General features: G+C 39.0%; 3 protein-coding genes across 3 annotated transcripts in view; all 3 read left to right on the top strand.

Annotated features, from left to right (window-relative positions):
- Positions 1–96: 96 nt before the first annotated feature.
- mcrip1 (MAPK regulated corepressor interacting protein 1) lies at positions 97–9,899 on the top strand. Its single transcript, XM_081376960.1, has 5 exons — positions 97–215; positions 645–727; positions 2,618–2,733; positions 3,490–3,594; positions 9,112–9,899. Exons 2-5 carry the CDS (start codon positions 720–722, stop codon positions 9,174–9,176), a joined length of 294 nt encoding a protein of 97 aa, XP_081233086.1. The 5' UTR covers positions 97–215; positions 645–719; the 3' UTR covers positions 9,177–9,899.
- A 2,413-nt stretch (positions 9,900–12,312) lies between these two features.
- On the top strand, positions 12,313–16,634 carry alyref (Aly/REF export factor). Its single transcript, XM_081369976.1, has 6 exons — positions 12,313–12,759; positions 14,561–14,722; positions 14,803–14,950; positions 15,572–15,638; positions 15,728–15,929; positions 16,327–16,634. Exons 1-6 carry the CDS (start codon positions 12,514–12,516, stop codon positions 16,339–16,341), a joined length of 840 nt encoding a protein of 279 aa, XP_081226102.1. The 5' UTR covers positions 12,313–12,513; the 3' UTR covers positions 16,342–16,634.
- A 1,003-nt stretch (positions 16,635–17,637) lies between these two features.
- arhgdia (Rho GDP dissociation inhibitor (GDI) alpha) overlaps positions 17,638–20,317 on the top strand; it is a 30,207-nt gene continuing 27,527 nt past the window's right edge. Inside the window, exon 1 of the mRNA XM_081368648.1 lies at positions 17,638–18,105. The gene's annotated coding sequence lies outside the window, so the exon portion shown is untranslated. The remainder of the gene's footprint in view (positions 18,106–20,317) is intronic.

The following is a 20,317-nucleotide window of genomic DNA, read 5'->3' as shown; positions in this document are numbered from 1 at the left end:
AGGATGGCTTGAGGGTGAGTAAATCTTGAGGTAAGTTTCATTTTTGGGTGAACTATCCCTTTAACTAAAAAACACGTATTTTACCGCTGTTCGCGCATGCGCTTCTCGCTCGGCTTGTTCGGCTGACCCGGAAATAACTGGTTGGCATTAGCAACGTTTCGGCCGAGCCAGGCCAGAATACAGACATAGCAGAAGAAAGAGAAACAAACAGACAGGTTTGAAACTCTCAATTTGTGCGTTTTCCATTGTGTGAACATTAGTCTGAATGTTTGGCGATGCATTCGCTGTGTAAGTTATTCACTCAGATTGTGTGTGAAGTCCGCATCAGTTTAAAGATATGAAAACAATGCTAACACACACTAGCTGCCAGTGTCTCATAAACAATAACAAACACTGAGTCACTGAATTACCTTTTGATCGTACCAGAAATATAGTATCAACACAACTCATTCTTTTATATTGTATATTGTACATGTCACACATATATATATATAATTCATTGATGGTGCTGCTGCTCTGATCATATCAGTTAATAAACTCTGTGTGTCTTGATTTAGTGGATCTTTAACTCAAATGCAGTTTTGTGAACACTGATGTGTTTCGTCTGAATTACTTTAATCTGACTGAAGTGTCTTTCCCCTTAGAAAACACACTGACGAACAGGCAAACTTCCCTGTTAAGCCTCAAACTGAGATTGTGAGGCAAGAGACTATAACAGAATGACAAGGTAAAGTCATTAGTCCTTGCTCTGCTGATGAGACGCTTCACAACAAAGAGGGATGCATTTTAATATTAAGATATAATCACTGTTGACTTGACAGCAAACACAATTGGTAAACATTCATAGACTGTGATAGTATGTTTCCACAGGCATTTGTATTTTCATTTTTAATAATGTACATTTATAACAAAGTACTTTGTGTTTTATTATCTTGCCATTAAATTACACCACTGGTCCAAAGTTTGGGGTCAGTATGATTTTTTTAAAAATGTTTTTGTGAGCCTCGGTGAGCAGAAGAGACTTCTTTCAAAAACATTTTAAAAAATTATAATTATTCCAAACTTAAACGTGTAACATACAAAACAAACAAACAAACTAATGAACGCCGCTGCAAGTGTTTCTAATAAACGGCTCTGAGGTAATGATGGTAAACTGGACATTTCTCTTTCTGCTGTAATCAGTCCCTCTGTGTTTCTTTTCCTGTTTTGAAAAGTAGTGGAAACTTTGTCTTTTTTGCTATTGGAGCAAATGGGAACGCATTAATCATGTTATCTGTTGTCTCCCATTCACCTCTATGGACGTTTCTATCATGACTTCTGTGAACCCCATAAATGTGCAACTTAGGCTTCATATTCAAATGTCAAACTACTGTAAAAGCAGCTTCTGCTGAATTTAACTTTTCACAGTTTCAGGGAACAGGTTTCACTTTAACATCTTGACACGCTTTGCATTTTTTAGGGGCGCTTAACACGACAACGTTCTCAACTAAAAACTGAAAACTTTATATGCGTATTGGCCGTTCGTTCATTTACATTGTCATCGTTTTGACATTTGACAACATTGTCGTCTGTATGCAAAAAACCTTTCTGATTTTAGTGCATCGTTGTAATGTAAACGTACCCTAGACCTAGGGGGAAAAGTACTTTTTAATACTACACAAAATAAATGAGTGGAAGTGAAAAAACCCCACTTGTATATACACTACAGGCCAAAAGTTTGAAAACATTACTATTTTTAATGTTTTTGAAAGCAGTTTCTTCTGCTCATCAAGCCTGCATTTATTTTTACAATTTAAAATAATTGGTTTTCAATTTATTATACTTTAAATGATCATTTATTTCTGTGATGCAAAGCTGAATTTTCAGGATCATTACTCCAGTCTATCACATGATCCTTCAGAAATCTTTCTAATATGATGATTCATTATGAGTTTTGGAAACGGTTCTGCTGCTTAATATGTTTGATGAATAAAAGGTTAAAAAGAACTGCATTTATTCAAAATAAAAAATATTTTCTAAAAATATAAATCTTTACTATCACTTTTTATCAATTAACACATCCTTGCTGAATAAAAGTATTGATTTATTTCAAAAAAAGAAAGAAAAAGATGACTGACCCCAAATTACTGTATATTGTTGTTACAAAAGATTTCTATTTTTAAAACATTTGCTTCTTTTTTTTTTACTTTTTATTCATCAAAGTATCCTAAAAATTAGCACAGGTTATGAAAAAAAAAACATATTAAGCAGCAGAACTGTTTCCAACTTTGATAATGAATCATCATATTAGAAAGATTTCTGAAGGATCATGCTGAAGACTGGAGTAATAATCCTGAAAATTCAGCTTTGCATCGCAGAAATAAATGATCATTTAAAGTATAATAACTTGAAAACCAATTATTTTAAATTTTAATAATATATCACAATATTTGATCAAATAAATGCAGGCTTGATGAGCAGAAGAAACTTCTTTCAAAAACATTAAAAATAGTAATGTTTCCAAACTTTTGGCCTGTACTGTATGTGGCTAGATGCTAAAAGTACAGTTCCTCAGTTTCATAAATCATCTTGTCATAATTAAGCATCTTGTTCAATGTTTTTTGTGTGTGTTTTCCAGCTCCTCCACCCCTAGAATGCACACGTACAAGAGGACGTCCAGCCCTCGATCGCCAACGAATACAGGAGAGCTTTTCACACCAGCACATGAAGAAAATGTGCGCTTCATTCATGACAGTAAGACTGCTGACACATGACACACACACCTTCATAGCTGAGCACCATCTTCACCTTGAAAGCGTGTGATTCCCAGGCCTGAGAGCATCACTGAAACTACGAAATCTATCAAAAGCATGGGAATATGTCATATTTGTTGTAGTAAATGTCGTTCTTCGTCAAATTATCGTTCTTCGCCAAATATTAAAGATTAAGTGGACATGTGAATTAAATGTCGTTAAGCCAATATTAAACGAGGATTTGATCTGCTGTAATGTGTAATAACACCAGGCCGTTGGCGCCCTCTGCAGGCATTTGTTATAATACGTAATGATTGTTTATGTTATGTATATTATGTATTTTAACAGTGTTGTTCTATGAAATCATATGATTACTTGCTTACCTAATCGTCCGATTACTTGATTACCAAAATAATCGTTAGTGACAGCCCGTATAGCACTTTATACAATAGATTGCTTTAACACAAGCAGCTTTACACTTTTAAACATGAAAAACAGCGTCAGTGTCGCTTTCAATTAGAACTACAAGTTTCTATTGTATAGCAAAAAAATCTGTAACATATTTTTCTCTACAAAAAATAGAAAAAGTTTGGGAACCACTGATTTATTGATTAAACTTTACAAAATCATTTTTAAAAATCCTTTCCTGTAATCATGTGCAAGTTATGGAAATTCATTGGTCAAAAAGAGTAGGAGCTCTTGATTTCAAGACATAAATGTTGTTGTAATGCTTCTTTTTTGTGTGTTTTCTTTCCAGCATGGCTTTGTGTTTTGAGAGACATTAAATCCCCACAAAATAGTGAACGAAATGATCGTGGACCACAGGAGTATGTGGAGAAAAACCCAAATCCCAACCTACATTGTAAGTTTTTTCAGGAGCTTCCCCGATTTTTTCTAAAGAAAGACAAACATAAATATTGATGAAAGCCAAAATATTAAATATAATGGCTGTATATTTATTGAGTAATCCATTGTTTTGTCGAGGATGGTCAAAATGACGATTTGGAGCCAAATTACAAGAGGGTAAAAATGACTTTAGAAAGACGACAGCATCATTATTTTATTATTACATAGAGATTGTTTGGTCTGTTGGTAAAATCTGTTGACTTTAGCAATCTTTGTTTCATTTAATGCCAATGGAGACAGTTCAAAAAGGGGCAAAAGGCACGTCTTGTGTTTTTTGCCTCAAGTTTTCATTTTCATTTAATATAATTATAATGGCATAATAATGCAGGTACACCTTTTCAACGATCTATAAACTTTTATTTCTAAAGAATATTAAACATTGAAAACGGAAAACATTTTAAATATCCAAAAAAATGAAAAAAAAAACAACCAAAAACAATGAAAGCAATGGACTCTCAGTGTCTGTTAACAAAATAAATGTCTGTTAATAAATAAAATGGATGTAAACAAAATTGCACTTCAAAAAATATCCATTCATATCCATCCATATATACATTCCATAACAGGCAAAACTGACAGTTAGGACCTTTGTAAACAAATAAAAAAAAAGCCTCAACAAGCCATATCGCACAATTTTGCACTGTTACTCCTGTTACTTTGTCAAGTGATTGTGTACTGTCGGGAAGACGGAGACGCACTTTATTGCGTGTATGCTACGCAGTGAAAATACTTGGTTAGGATTAGGGGTGAGGAGTGCGTGCGTATTACACGCCATAAAGAGCGTATCATATGCACGCAAAAACTATTTTTGGCATATAAATGGCACGAGAAATAACATTCGTGGTATAGATATGCATTTTCATGTGATCGGGCTCGCTGTCGCAACTCACAACTAGCGTCTTCTCTCTCTCCCGGCAGTAGCCGCAAACAGTCCCGCCGGCGCTTTCCCATACAAAGACCATGTGACTGACAAGCGCCGCGGCGCCGCCTCCCCGCACAAAGTCAATGCAACTGACAAGAGGGTTCACTCCTCCTATAGAGACAGAGCGCATTTAGGCCACGCCCACACCCAGGGGGAAAACAAACCAACCGTCCCCATTGACTTTGCATTGCGAGAGGCTGCCTCCTTGTCATTTCTTGCTTCTAACAAGAGACAGAAAAATGCCTAAAAGCTGCTGTGTGACAAGGTGTAAAGCAAACAAGCTAAGGAACCCAGAAATAAGTTTTCATAAGCTGTCGACCCCAAAAAACGAGTGTTTAGGACATAAAAGTGGATACAGGCAGTTGAGACAGAGCGTCACGTGTCTCATTACTCTGAGAACTAACGTACACCCGCTGGTGGAGACCATAATCAGCAACACAGGATAGTTTATCTTACAGAAATATAATATATAAAACTGACATTTGGATATTTGACTCACCTGTCACCAAATGTTTAACTTACTGCACACGTAGTGTATTTTTAGTGCATACTGAGTGTCAGGATCCCACAATTTACCCATTTGTTCCAGCCTGTATCCACTTTTATGTCCTCAAACGCTCGTTTTTTGGGGTCGACAGCTTATGAAAACTTATTTCTGGGTTCCTTAGCTTGTTTGCTGTACACCTTGTCACACATCAGCTTTTAGGCATTTTTCTGTCTTTTGTTAGAAGCAAGAAATGACAAGGAGGCAGCCTCTCGCAATGCAAAGTCAATGGGGACGGTTGGTTTGTTTTCCCCCTGGGTGGGCGTGTTCTTCAGATTATGACGCGTTGCGCTCTGTCTCTATACGCTAAAGAACCGAGCGAGAGTGGTCATCCAGTCTCTTTGGTAGAGAGAGAGAGAGACGAGGAAAACAAACAAGCATGCAAATGGAATTATCGCGGCCGGAAAAATTATCGAGCTCATTTATTTTATCGTGCGATTAATCGACTTATCGACTATCGCGACAGGCCTAGTTTCAACTTTATTTGTTGTTCAGATATTCCTCTTTAAAAGAAAAAAGCGTCAGATCAAATATCAAAGTGACCCACATTTGGTTTTTGACCACTGAAAATGTGTATTATTGATCAATTTACTCATGGAGCCGCATTAACATCTCTGGGATTTTATCATATGGGGCCTTTAAAATGAAGATACCAAAAGGAACGTTTATTATGAATGAGAATATAAAAGGATATTAAGATATCTTTAATACTTCTTGAGTTACAGGCATGATTTTTGCTCTTTTTCAGGGTAGCCGCGGGGTCTTAAAAGTCTTAAAAAAGTCTTAAATGTCATGTTCCTAAATTAAGGCCTTAAAAAGTCTTAAATTCCGTTGTCCAAGTCTTAATTTTTTAAACGAAGGTCTTAAATTTCATAATACTAGCCTATTTATTCAAAGTCAACCAGACTGCAACGCAAGGTGAAATGGGCGAAAAAACAACAACGTAAAATTCAACAGGGTTTAGTGTAACGTCAGAGAACTTAATTTCTAGTATGCGCAAACAATAGTTTGGGTTTTCGCGCCGGCGGCAATGGATCAACATTCTAATCCAGGGATCACCAAACTAAGGCCCGCGGCCCGACTCAGGCCCGCCACCCCCCTTTGACTGGCCCCCCAGCCCCTCTGCCCCCCACTACTTGAACCGGCCCTATGAGGCAATCCCCAAAAGTCGTCATGGACGGTACGTCATGGTACGGGCGTCACAGTTTGGTGCATACATTTACACGGAGAATACACGGTATAAAAATAAATAAAACTTGCGTGCAATTTAATTAATGTAATGCGGAACTACTGTTAGATACACGGATTCTTAGGGACACCTAATCTGTAGCTCCGCCTTAGCTCTGAAGCTCTGAAGCAGGCTGCGGTGTAAAGATTGCAATGCTGGAATATGTTGAGAGAGAGGTGTGGGCGCGATCGAAAAGTCGTAAAGTGTTTACTTATATTTGTGTGTGTGTGTGTGTGTGTGTGTGTGTGTGTGTGTGTGTGGCACGGCCGCGATCGAACAGTGGAAACATAAACACTTTGCAGTTTGAATGATGTCCTGCATAAACTAAATGACGGAGTATGTTTTTAAGTTACTGTTAATTACATTTTTAAAGAAAACAAATATATTAATCTGAAATGTAGAAGATTAATTTTCAATTAATTCAGGTACAATTACTAAACATATCAAGGTATTTTTATTAATTGAATTAATGAACTAATTATATAAAACTATTGTCAGTGCACTACAAATAAACTGGTTCTATGCCTTTACTTAAATGTCTTAAGCCTTGTATTTTTTTTTTTTAAATAAGTTTTATTAATAATTTTTCTTTTGGTGGTCCAGCCTGAGACATGCACAAGCCTTCTGCATTTTTGTTTTGCTTTTCCCTTCACTGTACCCAACCGTGATGTCTGAACCGAGGTATGAACCGAACCGTGACTTCTGTGTACCGTTCCACCCCTAAAAGAGAGTGCAGAGTTTTCAAAGAACAGTGGACCAACGATTATTTGTGAAGAATAACTTTAAATAAAACAAAGCGTGAAGACTTGATTACAACTTTTGCAAACCACTAGTAAAGATAAACAAATATGTGCCAGGAATCAAGTGTTGATATAGTAGTGTGGATATAGTAGTGTTGATATAGTAGTGTGGATATAGTAGTGGGGATGGCTGTGCCAGGCTAGTAATCTCTACTACACAATGAGGCCTGCTGGTGGTCATTTTGGTCTGGGTCATACGATTCTATGTTATATAGCTGACCCGGCCCCGGCCCCCCATCACAGTCAGGAACGATAATGTGGCCCCCAGAGAAAAAAGTTTGGTGACCCCTGTTCTAATCCATCAGTTGAGAGGAGAGACATCATGGGGAAGTGTCGTTCGGTTCGGTGTACGCATTTTCAAACCGAACGGTTCGTTAATTATTTCAAATGTAGGCGCGTTGCACGTGGCAAGCGCGCTCATAATGGAAGAGACGCCGGCGCGACCACAACATTGTCCAACATCAGATGCAAACGCAATGTAAGCGGAACGAAACTGAGCTACTCATTATTGTGTGGTTGAAGGACAGTTTATCAGTTTGGACCAGTGCAGCGCGAGCCGATCTTGATCAAGCAACACTGTTACACAGCGGTAATAAGAGATCCAGTAAATACATCATTTGAATTCGCCACTGAAGTAATAACATCGCTGTGAGATCTAGTGAGAAACATTCACATTTCTCCGTTATTAACAGATCAAACAGCGCTGACGTGGAAGCCAAGAAGAAACATTGTGCCATGAATGAACTATTCAGTGTCCACAGATCAGCAACATTTACCATGGATTTACTGTAGTAAAACTAACTGCAACCACGGAAGTTTGGCAGGAATAGTGGCTATAATGCCTTCAAGTAACATTACATTGGTTTTATTTTGACATTATGAATACAATTGCTGCCCTCAAATGTTAATCTGAACTAAAAATAGACCTTTGTTTATAACTACTACAATATTAGGCTACATTTCATTTTTTCCAAGGAGCTGTTTTGTTTATGCTCCTATAGCTCCATCATTGGTCAAAGTAAAAAAAAAAAATATATATATATATATATATATATATATATATATATATATATATATATATATATATATATATATATATATATATATATATATATCATAGCCTACTTTATTATGTTAGTTTTAATAAAAAAAAAAAAAAAATTCTCTGGCATTTCTTTCTTTTTGCTGTATCGAAAACGTACCGGACCGTGACACAAGTGTATTGTGTATTGAACCGAACCGTGAATTTTGTGAACCGTTACACCCCTACTATCTATATCTCTCTTACCTATCTGTCTAGCCCTCTGAAGCAATGGTTGAAGCAATTTGAATGCTGAGAAACTTTACTATGATGATTTGAAAAGTTAGTTTATCTGTTTATTGTTATGAATGTTTGATATTTACCAAAAAAACATCACTTTGCCGTGTGTTGTTGAATGAGTTTTTTTTATAATAATGTATTTTTAATTAAAACATTTGTTAGTAATAGTCATTATTGGGATTTGATCTGGTGTTTTACGACTGCATAATGGGTGCGATGTAGGTCTTAATTTTCATTAAAGTGGTCTTAAAAAGGTCTTAAAAAAGTCTTAAATTTGGGGTGATCAAACCTGGGGAAACCCTGTTTTTTGAACAGTCTCCATTGGCATACAATAAAACAAAGATTGCTAAAGTCAACAGATTTTACTAATAGACCAACCAATCTCTGTGTGATAATAAAATAATGATGCTGTCATCTTTCTAAAGTCATTTTAACCCCCTGTAATTTGGCTCCAAAATTGTCATTTTGACCATCCTCGACAAAACAGTGGATTCCTCAGTAAATACACAGCCATTACATTTCATATTTTGGCTTTCTTCTTCATTTATGTATTTCTTTCGCCAGAAATGTTTTTTTTTCTTCCCATTTATGCAGACAAAGTTAATGGCTTGTTTTTAAATGGGTCAACTTCATTTCTTGTCTATCGTCTCTCTCTCAGCTTTTATCCCAGTGGACCTGAGTGACCTTAAGAAGAGGAACACACAAGACTCCAAGAAGTCTTAGACCATTCCCTCTCTTTCTGATCCAGCAGTTTTTTGTCCTCCCTTTTACATTCGGGACCTTTTTACTCTTTCAGTCTTCTGTCGGCCGACAAAGAGCCAGGAGCCGGGACATTGGGCCACCCTCCTCCAGAAAGCTTCTCTCTTCTCTGCCTCATGGACCCGTGTCTGGACTTACAGGCTGACGTCTATTTATGAGTCGCGGTTTGAGTGGCCATTCCCTGTTTTTCATGCTCATCCGGGCTCTCTGATCTTGCTTTTTTTTTTTTTTTTGCAGATGGGAAAATAACAGACTTGTTTCAGGATCTTTTTTCTTTCTCCATTGGTTTTGTCTAGATTCTTCTTCATTTGCATTTTTTTGATGGTGAGATGACGAACGGGAAAGACACGGAACAGTTAAACTGTTGGAGCGACTCTGCACGAACTTTCTCTAAATGGGATGCAGTCCTGGGATTTACTCCTTTTTTAAACCATCTTCATCTCCCGCAGAGGAGCGACTGACTGACTGACTGACTGTTGAGTTAGTAGATTCATAGATCGATCGATTAGAAGAGTTAGAAAGCTTTGTCAGATTGGACTGGTAAGTTTGGGTCGGCAAATATTTTTAGATGTATCGCCATTTTTAACTATATAATTCGATTCCTTCAAGAACTTTAAGTAGGCTTTTCCACATCTTTTCGTTCCCAGGCTTTAAAATAAAATGGAAATAAAAGTTACTTTTATGTTATCTCAGCCTCTCTGCATTGTGTTTATATCCTGGAGGTTTGTCTGTTGACTTTGAGGGTTTTTTTTGTGTGCTTTTCTGTAATGTAAAAGCATGAATGTTCAGCAGATATATGCGTTTGTAAATATCCAATCCTTCTTTTCTGGAATTGATTCGTAAATCCTCTCGCACACATCTTCTAAGAAAACACTCTTTAGGATTGCTTGTAAAAAATAATGGTTCATGTCTCTGACTAAAACATTTAAATTTCTTTAAGAAAAAAAGGATGAATCATTTTGAGATGAGTGAAATGAGGAAAAAATGAACTTTTATTGACAAATGTTTCAGTTGTCCTATCCATAAATCCAGCCATCTGCATTTGAGACTCATTTAGGGAGGATCTAGGTTTTATTAAGCCATAATGTTTGGTGGTTATATTATCTTTCTTTTTTTTGGAGGCTACTGTGAAAGTCAGAAAAGTTCAGGCAAGTGATGGTGATTCTGCAGATAATATGAACGTAAATCCTTCTCAAAAGCCCTGGTTAAACATATCACAAGTCCCTTATGTATGTTTTTCATATATACTATGCATTTTGTGGGGACACATTCCTTGTCAGTATTTGTTTATTAAAAAAACACTTGCGTTTTTAATATATGAAGTTAAATTAGTTTGTTATTTGGGTGTTTCAGACATGAATCATAAGGAGGATAAATCATTTCAGGGAAAATGAACAAAGGTTATTCAAACATCCCATTTTATGGCTTTTGTCCCCCCCCCCAAAAAAAAATCCAGCAAAATAAAAATATTGCAGAATCTACTAAATGTATGCCTTTAGAATGGGTCCTTGTCTAAATGTGATGCTGTGATTAAAAACATTAAGTGAATACTTTGAAAATAGAGCAAATATCAATGGTCGATTAAAATTGCATCTATATATAATATATTAATGTATATAGTGGTTATTCTCATTCATAAAAACTAATTTTAGTGAGGCTTACAATTAGTATATTTACTTTTATATATGAGAAGAGTTCATATTCAAGTGCCATCTGAAATTTTCTTCTAGAATGATCATTTTATCAAGCTTGTATATTTAAGTTCAGTAAATTTTCATTTCCATTTAAGTAAAATTACTGAACTGATTTCAGTAATTTTTACTGAAAAAAAATTATCAGTATAGAAGAACATTTCAGATGGTACTTAGAGGCTTTTGCATCCGAACTCTTCTCATACATATATGTATGCTTCTTCTATGTTTCATATATATATATATATATATATATATATATACTAGTTTGGAAAGGTCGAAAACCAATATGCCCAAATAGTCCAGTCATTTTAAGCCAAAATTGGGGTCAACCTAGGACAAATTGCAACAGAAGCAAACTCAACTGATTTTGTATCCTCAATATGTCCTGAGTAAGAAAAGAAAAAGTCCCGAAGAATCCCATTAGGGGAAAGTTTCAAAAAAGACCCAAATACACCCCATTCATACACCTATTCATTTTTTTCTCACAAACAGTGCATAATCTAATTACATATGTGCTAATTTGCATAAATACCACAACAGGTCTAAACATTGGTATAGCCAGGTGAAAATGTCTTGTTGAATCTTGTTGACACATAGTCTAACCGTAAAATACTGAATGTTAAGGTCTGAATGGAACCCATTTAGGCTACCCGTGAGCATTAATACATAGAGGCAGGAAGAAGTACTTTAGAAACCAGCCTTTATTAATTATTATTGCACTGTTGGACTGTTTCTGGGGGACGAGTCTGAGGGAAGAACAGGAGACAGGGGTAAGGGGAATGCAGAAGACAAAAGGTAGGTCAAATAAAAAGTGAATCCCCAGAAACAGTCCCAATTTTTTTTACCCTATTCACGTGATAAAAGAATGAATGGGGTATATTTGGGTCTTTTTCGAAACTTTCCCCTAATGGGATTCTTCGGGGCTTTTTTTTTTCCATACTCGGGAGGATACAAAATCAGTTGAGTTTGCTTCTGTTGCAATTTGTCCTACCTTTTTTCAAAAAATTACTGGACTAAAAAGTCAGTGTGAAAATCATAACTCTTCCACTAACTTATAATATTTTTGTAGAACTTAAAATCTACAACGTTTGAGTCTCGCGTTGCTATTAAATCACAATAAAAGATCAATGGTCTTGATTAAAATTGCATCTATGTATAACATCCATGTAAATATTGGTTATTCTCATTCATAAAAACTGTAATTTTGTTCGTGAGGTTTACTATTAGTATTTCGACGAGTTTGGAAAGCTCGAAAACCGAAAGTCAGTGAGACAATCAAAACCCTTACACTAACTTATAACATTTTTTAAAGAAAATCTACAGCATTGAGTCCATAGACTGTAAAAAATGAGTCTCGCGTTGCTTTTAAATCATAATAAATAAATAAACCGCTTTCCTTCGCGTGAGGAATTTAAACCGGAAGCGCTCGTCTTGCAGACGTCATCAGCGTTCCCACTATAAATGCGTCACCCGGCGCGAGCACGTCCGTGTTGTTTCTTTCCTCTCTTGTGAGCGAGCGGTAGCGCAGGGGCAGTGTAGTACACTTCAAACGTGCTGTTTTTTTGTTTTAGTTGATTTAAGTGTTTAGCATTAACAAAGGCCAGGCGATGGCAGACAAGATGGATATGTCCTTAGACGACATTATAAAGCAAAACCGGCAGCGCGGAGGCGGGCGCGGCGGGAGAGGAGGCCGCGGGGGCCGCGCAGGAACAGGCGCCCGAGGAGGAGGCGGCGCCGGCGGACGGCTCGGAAATACAGGCGGAGGCTTTGGAGGCCGCGGCGGGGGATCGGGCCCCATGAGGAGCCGCCAGAACCTGAGCCGCGGAAGAAGCAGACCTACGCCGTACAGCAGGGTAGGAGAAAGCGGAGAAAAATCACGGGCGCATCCACATGCCAGTGGATGAAGCCCCGTTTTTGTCTTTCTAGGCTGCCAGCAAACATGGCGGCGAGCTCGTGCCCCTGGAGCTTCTCTGGGAGTGTAGTTCGGGGAAGCTCGTTAGATGTATATTGTGCATAATGTGTTCTCTCCCTAAGTTCTCTTGCCCTTCGTGTGAGCCTCAAACCCCGTGGGTCGTGAAGAAGAAGCGTGTGTGTCTCTCCTCTTCATCCTCCCAGAGGCCGTCGACGCCATTTTGAGGACGGCGGATGCCTTTCATTGAGCCTAACCTTTCTTTGTGTTCGACAACATCAGTCTTCACGTGGTGAAACATCCTTCAGATGATTGAAGATTCTACCTTTTTTTTGTGCATTAAAGCCCAGCTTTAAGAAGGCCTTTCCTCCTCGGTGGAATTCGGCTTTGTTTGTTTTTTGGGAGGGGTTTCATGGTCCAGTATCATTTTAAAGCAGAAAGATAAGTTACATAGTGCTGGATCCGTACGGGATAAACGGACTTTGGCCATCTTTGTCCGGGAATTAAAGGAGGTTCACCTCTCCTAATTTATTAGTTTGAGCTTTTAGTGAGGGCTTTGTTTATTTAAGCACGCCAAAATGGCGTGGGCTCAAAATGGACGCTCCATCATGGACACTTTCGGTCGCCTCGTTTTCACCGTGTTTTGGACTTTACTGTGCCGCTCCTCACCGGAGACCAGTGGATCGTCCACATCCACCTCACGGAGGCCTGCTGGGATTCGCTTGGATGAACGGCAAGAGACTCTTGGGGATGCTGGTAGCTAGCTTGCTACCAAAGGGGTGGGAAGTTACTTAGGGCAATACTGGTGTTTGAAACAATAGGCTACCATGGGCTCATTTGTTGTTAACCTGCTCTTGTAAAACTGTTACTACATTTAAATTAACCCTCTGGTTTTACTTACTTTTGATGCTAAGCGGTCAACTATCAGCATAACTGTTTATATGAAATTACATTATGTGTGTTTTGAGTTGATGCTACACTATTCCTCTAAGTTATGCACAATTTATTTTCATCCCTTACAAAAAATAACCATGATTTTACCACAAATGGTTATTGGAATTCAACCATGATTATTAGTTGTTTGCTACACTAACCATAGTTTAAACATGGTATTTGTAATAAAACTGGCTGTATAGGTATACTACACTTACTATAATAAAACCATGGTTAACTTTAATGAGGGATATAAAATGCTACTATAAGTGGTTAAAAGTATAATGCTCTGTATTTCTTAGTTGCTTTATTTATTATTTAGGATTTGGATATCATTTTCAAAGAATATAGTCAGACCTTGTCAGACTACATTGTGGCTGATTTGCTGGTTTTACCCCCTCAATTTGTTAATAGTTTCCCATCATTTCCCATAATTTGATCACAAGCAATTTATTTTTGTCCTCCCCACATACCAAGGGTTTAATTTCTTAAACCATTTTTTGTTGTTTTTGGTCTAAAACAACCACAGAGCACCAGAGGGTTAAGCTTGCCTCCACTGAGATCGAGTGAATTGCACATCCATCCAGTAGAGTTAGAACATGATTTGAACTCTGTTTCCGGAGCTGGCATGGTTTACTTGTTTGTAGTGATGGGGTGGGCAGGGATTTCTGGAAATGGCAGTGAGCGCACTGGGTGTCCCTGGCCTTGTTGAAGCGGAGCCCCCTGCTTGCCCCAACACCCAGCCGAGTGGACTGTCAGTGACAGACTGGGGACCCGAAGTCAGCAGGTGCGTTCTCTCTCATCTGTTGCAGCCCAAGCAGCTCCCAGACAAGTGGCAGCATGACCTGTTCGACAACGGCTACAGTGCGAACGCTGGCGGAGGCGGCGGTGGAGGCGGAGGAGCGGGCGTGGAGACGGGAGGAAAACTCCTCGTGTCCAATCTTGACTTCGGCGTCTCTGATGCAGACATTCAGGTAGGTGTCGGTTTAGAAGTGTACGTCTTTGAGAAATTGCTATTTTTCGGCATCTTATGATTGGTTTGTTTTCGCTACAGGAGCTCTTCGCAGAATTCGGCACTCTAAAGAAAGCAGCGGTACACTACGATCGGTCGGGACGCAGCCTTGGCACTGCGGACGTTCACTTCGAGAGGAAAGCAGACGCCCTGAAAGCCATGAAGCAGTACAACGGTGTTCCCCTTGACGGTAAGTGTGCATCCTACAAGCTCCCATGGTACCTTTTTATACAGGCATTGATGTACTTGCTAAGTTATGTTCTTCGCTTTGGGTTTGAAATACCTCTGCTTATACTGTTAGCGAACACCCTGATGCCGTCCGCACTGCTGAGAGCGGCGTTCAAATGTATGTAAATGTGCGCAAATGTGCGCACTTTCCTCTCAATAACAAAATAAACATGCAGCAAAAGTGACAGTGGTGAGAAAACGGCAGTTTAAAGGGATAGTTGACCCAAAAATGATCCCATAATTCACTCGCCCTCAAGCCATCCTATGTGTATGACTTTATTCTCTCAGCCAAACAGAGGTATATTTAATAAATGTCCTGGCTATTCCAAGCTTTATAACGGGATTGAATGGTTCCTTAGATTTTGAAGCCCCAAAAAACTTTGCAAACCCTAATCACTTGGTAACTGTAAACCAACTTCGTTTTGGCCTGATTTTGCTCATTGGCGTCACATAAGTTTGTTCGATTTCGCTTTTAAGTGTATCGGAGCCTTTAGAAGGGATTTCTTATCCAATAATCTTGAGTCATGGGAAAGATTGTTTGTGAGTTTGGCAGCAGTTTTCAGTTGTGTATACTCTCTTTTAGGTCGCCCAATGAACATTCAGCTTGTTACATCACAGATTGATGCACAGAGGCGGACTCCGATGCAGGGGTAAGCATAAAAAAAAAATGGGTTTTGTCTTTTGCCTTGTATTTTCTAATGTTTCCCCATGACTGAATTTTTTATTTCCTTCCCAACAGTCTCAATCGTGGAGGAGGTGGCGGCATGAACAGAAACCGAATCGGAAGCTTTGGCACACAGAAAGGTCGTGGGGGACGTGGAGGTGGTGGTGGAGGCGGTGGAGGATCCAGAGGTCGTGGTCGAGGCGGTCGTGGCGGCAGCAGCAAACAGCAGCTCTCCGCGGAAGAGCTCGACGCCCAGCTAGATGCCTACAATGCCAGGGTGTGTTGATGCATTCAGAGAGGCTTTTAAAATCGGTTCCCACAGGTCCTTGAAAGTTTGTGCATTGTAAAAAAAAATTTATGGATTGGAAAGTGCTTGAATTTTGTTGTGCAAGAAGTTTTCTGAAAAAAAAAAAAAAAAAAATCACATTTCCTCCGGTCCGCTAATGTGTTATCTCGCCAACACTTGGTGGCATATGCATACTAGCTTACTTGATTTGCATTAGTTACGCGCGTGTTTCCCATGTGAGGTACTTTAAGTCCTTGAACTTGAGGGTATTGGGCTTGGAAAGTCCTTGAATTTGAAGTTAACCAAGGTTTGTGAACCCTGTAAACTGCTTTTTTTTTACGTCAAATCTGGTACTAATTTCCTTTTGCTTTCTTTGTTCTTCTAACAGATGGATACCAGCTAAATACCAACACATTAAGCTACGTTCCCTGCTGTTCCAACATGGGAAGAGTGGTCATCGTTGTAATAGCTTTGAACATGCCGGATGTTTTACACGTCTTCAGAAGTGATTTAAATTTGTGTAACAGACTTTCTCCTTTTAAAATGCTTGTTTTTTACCTACTTTGTTTTATTTCGTTTCAATTTTTTTTTTCTGAGAAAACCTGGTTGGACTGTAGGATTTTAAGGGATGTTCTTATCTTTAACCATCCTTGTGTAGATCATTGAAATAAAAACCTGCAGTATTTAGTAACCACATGATGGCTCTGCTTTTCTCCTCATGCACATTTTGCACTTAACATCTCAATAGAGAATTGCAAACACTAGTCAGTCATACGTTTATTCAGCATTTGAGGTGTACAAATGAATTGACAAAGCACACTACTCCTGCCTTCCACTAGATGTCTACATTTGTCTTTTGCCTTTATGATTGAATGTAACATGCTTTTGTGAGTTAAATGAGTTATATTGGGTATTGTAACCCCTTTAAAAGCTGCAATGTTTTGGTCTAAGTGTCAGTTGCTACACAAAATTAATGGCAAGAAGCTTTAAGAACATTTGTCTTACAAATGTGGTGAATATCATGTTATTGTACGTTTTGCAGTTACTTCTGTTTTTAAAGTCACATGCCCCTTTCCTGAAACTCAGCCATTTATGAAATGTAAGAAGGCACATTAATGAATAATACAGGTTTCTGATTGGCTAGCTAGGAGTTATGTATGAAATGCTACTAACAAATCATCTAATACAGTATGAAATGTGTATAATCTAATTAAATTATAGCTTGTTTTGGTCGTTTTATGGAGAGCTAATCAGGCAGATAAGAGACCATTAACTGCCGCTTTTTATTGAACAAATGTCATCGCATGTATACAAATTTATCAAACTGATTCGAGAACAGAAACACTGGTGGTTTACAGGTTTATCGAGATCGCCGATCGCGAATTTTCGATACTGCTGTGACGTAACGCCTCGTTAACTGAGATCACGTGACTGGCAGTTTGATTCGCGCTCCGGATCACAGGTTCAAAACAATGATTCGATCGCGCCACTAAGCAGATCAGTAATGTTTACGTTAGTATAATAGCGATGTATGACACGACACACATTTAAATGCACAAACTACAAAGTGACACCTTAGAAATCGAGAAAAAAAGTCTGCTATTGTATCATTCTCAGACATCCCAAGTCTCCCGGAAGTTCCGGGAGTCTCCCGCATATTGATAGCGGCTCCCTGATGCCCGCAAATCAGTTAAAATCTCCCGGAAGAAAGAGCGCGCAAGCGTAGCGCGCGCACGGCAGAGAGAGGGAGCGAGAGACCTTGCGTGTGTGCGCTAGTGTGCGTGTGTGCCTCGGGATTTTATCTCTACTTTCGAACCGAATTAATCAGAACCCCCCCCCCCCCCCCGTTGGAGATTTCTCGAACCGAACTAATCAGAACCGAATCCCCCCCCCCGTTGGAGATTTCTTGACTCCCGGAAATGACTTTGTGCAGGTTGGGATGTCTGCATTCTCCACGAATTAATTGAATTCCCACCACTTTGTCTCGTTTGAGCTCGACAAGAGGGAGGCGGGTGTTGTTGCGCATGCGCAGAAAGCGTCAGGCGCGTGACGATATTCCCGGAAGTGAGTCGCTCTGGCTGGCATCGCCGCCGCTCCCTCATCGCGCCATTGAGAAGTCAGGGAAGCTTTCTCTAACCTATAAACTCGCAGTACCCGCAGGTCCACGGTAAGTTTCCACAACAGAAACACCGCGAACATCTCATATAACACTCTCAGAGAGGGACACGACAGCGTTTTCGCTTGCGTTGACATTTTTTCCCGGTAGTTTTGCATCTTTCGTAGCTCGGTAGCAACGGCAGGTTGACACAAGACAGCAAGTTGAAACATGCATTTCCTTCCTGCTCCACAAACTGCTCGTACAGCCCTTTATAAAGATGGTCAAGGTGAAATTAAGCATGCATTTAATGCCACGGATCAGACTGGAGGGTTTCGTGTTCTCCAGTTTCGTTTTGATAACCCAGTTTTGTCGGAATTGGTCATCAGGCGTTGTCCGAAGCCTGTAGCGGAACATCAAAGTTAACGAGCATTTCCAAGCTCGAGATTTTGCCTTTTTCATGTAAAATAAGAGTAATCTAGAGATTAAACTCTGGGATTGGGTTTCCTAAGCGAGTCTGACAGCATGTTTTCTGATATTGTGCTCGGGAAAGTTGCAGTTTTTAATCTAGACATGTCCATCCATACAATGACCGGCGAGATGATGTAAAGTCGTGTTGTGACATTAGATATTGACAGAGAATAAAGGGCCAAGAAGTCGAAGGGAATTTTTTCAGAACTTCTGTTGCTGAGATAAACATTCACACAATTTTCTGTTTTATTGTATGAATTCGTGATTTTGTCAATGATGTTAGGAGTCTGATTGAAAGCATATTGAACTTTTTTTATATATAAAACTTCCTGCCGTTGGAAATAATGGTCTATTATAGTAGCATTAGCTTGCTAGCATGAGGAGGAACTTCCTGGATCTCAGCTGCAACTTGATATATATAAATAAATAGCTAATACGCCGTATCTATATAATTTTCCTTGGGCATAATCTGCAACTAAATTAATAGTGGTAGAAAAACGTGTATGATTTTCTTTTTTTGTTTTTCCTGTGTAAATCCCGATTTATTGAATCGCGCCTGGCAGCGGGTGTTAAACCGACCTGAATCTGACGCTAAGCGCGTGCGCTTAACGGAGAGCGAGCTGGAGATTAACGCAATCTTTGCCTGAGCACAGATTAAATGTTAAAGGAATCATTTGTACACACAACCCTGTCTTATGTTTCCAAAGAGACTCCTGACTTCATTAACAAAAGAAACCCAATGCTAAAACCCCCTGAATATATAATCAAAGCTAATTTCCTTCCTGTCTAGTTTGAGCGGCGCGATGCGTTTTCTAGTTCCTTCTTTTTTTTTCTGACGCGAATTTACGATTCTTACTATGGTGAAGAATTGGCGTATCATGAATATTAAGTACGCAAGGTGACGTCCGCCGCTGATTGGCAGAGGCAGCCGACGAATGAGCGAGTTCTACTGTAACGGAAGGCGTGGATTTTAAATATTAATGAGGTCACGTGACGCGCGTTTCAAGGAAACGTCGGCAGGATTAAATTAATATTCATGAGCCCAGCCTTCGCTGTAGTATCCGTAATTTTGGCAGGGCGGTGTCTGCAGGCCGCCTCAGTGTTTAAACTTTGTCCTTAAGTGTGTTGAGCAGCCATTTGGATTATTATACAGTGTTTGTCTCAAAGGTTACATTCGTACATCTGTGGATTTTGTTCACATACAATCTTTAAAAACGAAAGGACTGTTTAAAAGCGTTGAACATTGATAGTAATGCACATATTGCCTGAATAATGATGTATTTTGTCTATACTGAAATGCAGTTTACATTTAGTTTAAGGTTAAATTACAGACTGAAGAGATGTTTAATGTGTGCACCTGTCTACCAGCATTTTTATTGTCATAAAAATAGATTGGGAGTGAAATATTGACGTTAAACGAGGGGGTTTTCAGTGTCCTATATACGTGACCACAGTTTCAGCTCTGTCAGGGGAAATGAAAGAAAGTAGGTTGCAAATCAATTTATTATGTTTAACAGATTCACAACTTCTGTGCGTTTACCTTCTTTATGGTTTATTCCCCCCCCCCCCCCCCCCAAAGACAAGTGCATATACAGGAATATGTAAAGTAACAAACACACTTGATCTCTTAGTGTGTTTTGTAAATGTCATTGTCTGATTTTGTATAGTTCGGCTGATTTAATGAATAATAGATCTGCGTTTCCTTTATGAAGTCTTTCAGGCTGACAGAGCAGCAGCGAGCGACTGACATCAGAGAGATGTGTGAAGCCACATAAAGGTCTGGCCTGATGGGCCGTCTCTGATATGACCACCT

The sequence above is a fragment of the Scardinius erythrophthalmus genome, assembly GCF_964197995.2.
Source record: "Scardinius erythrophthalmus genome assembly, chromosome: 1".
Taxonomy (NCBI): domain Eukaryota; kingdom Metazoa; phylum Chordata; class Actinopteri; order Cypriniformes; family Leuciscidae; genus Scardinius; species Scardinius erythrophthalmus.
Note: the sequence above shows the minus strand (reverse complement) of the source record. Positions and strands in the feature narration are given on the sequence as shown.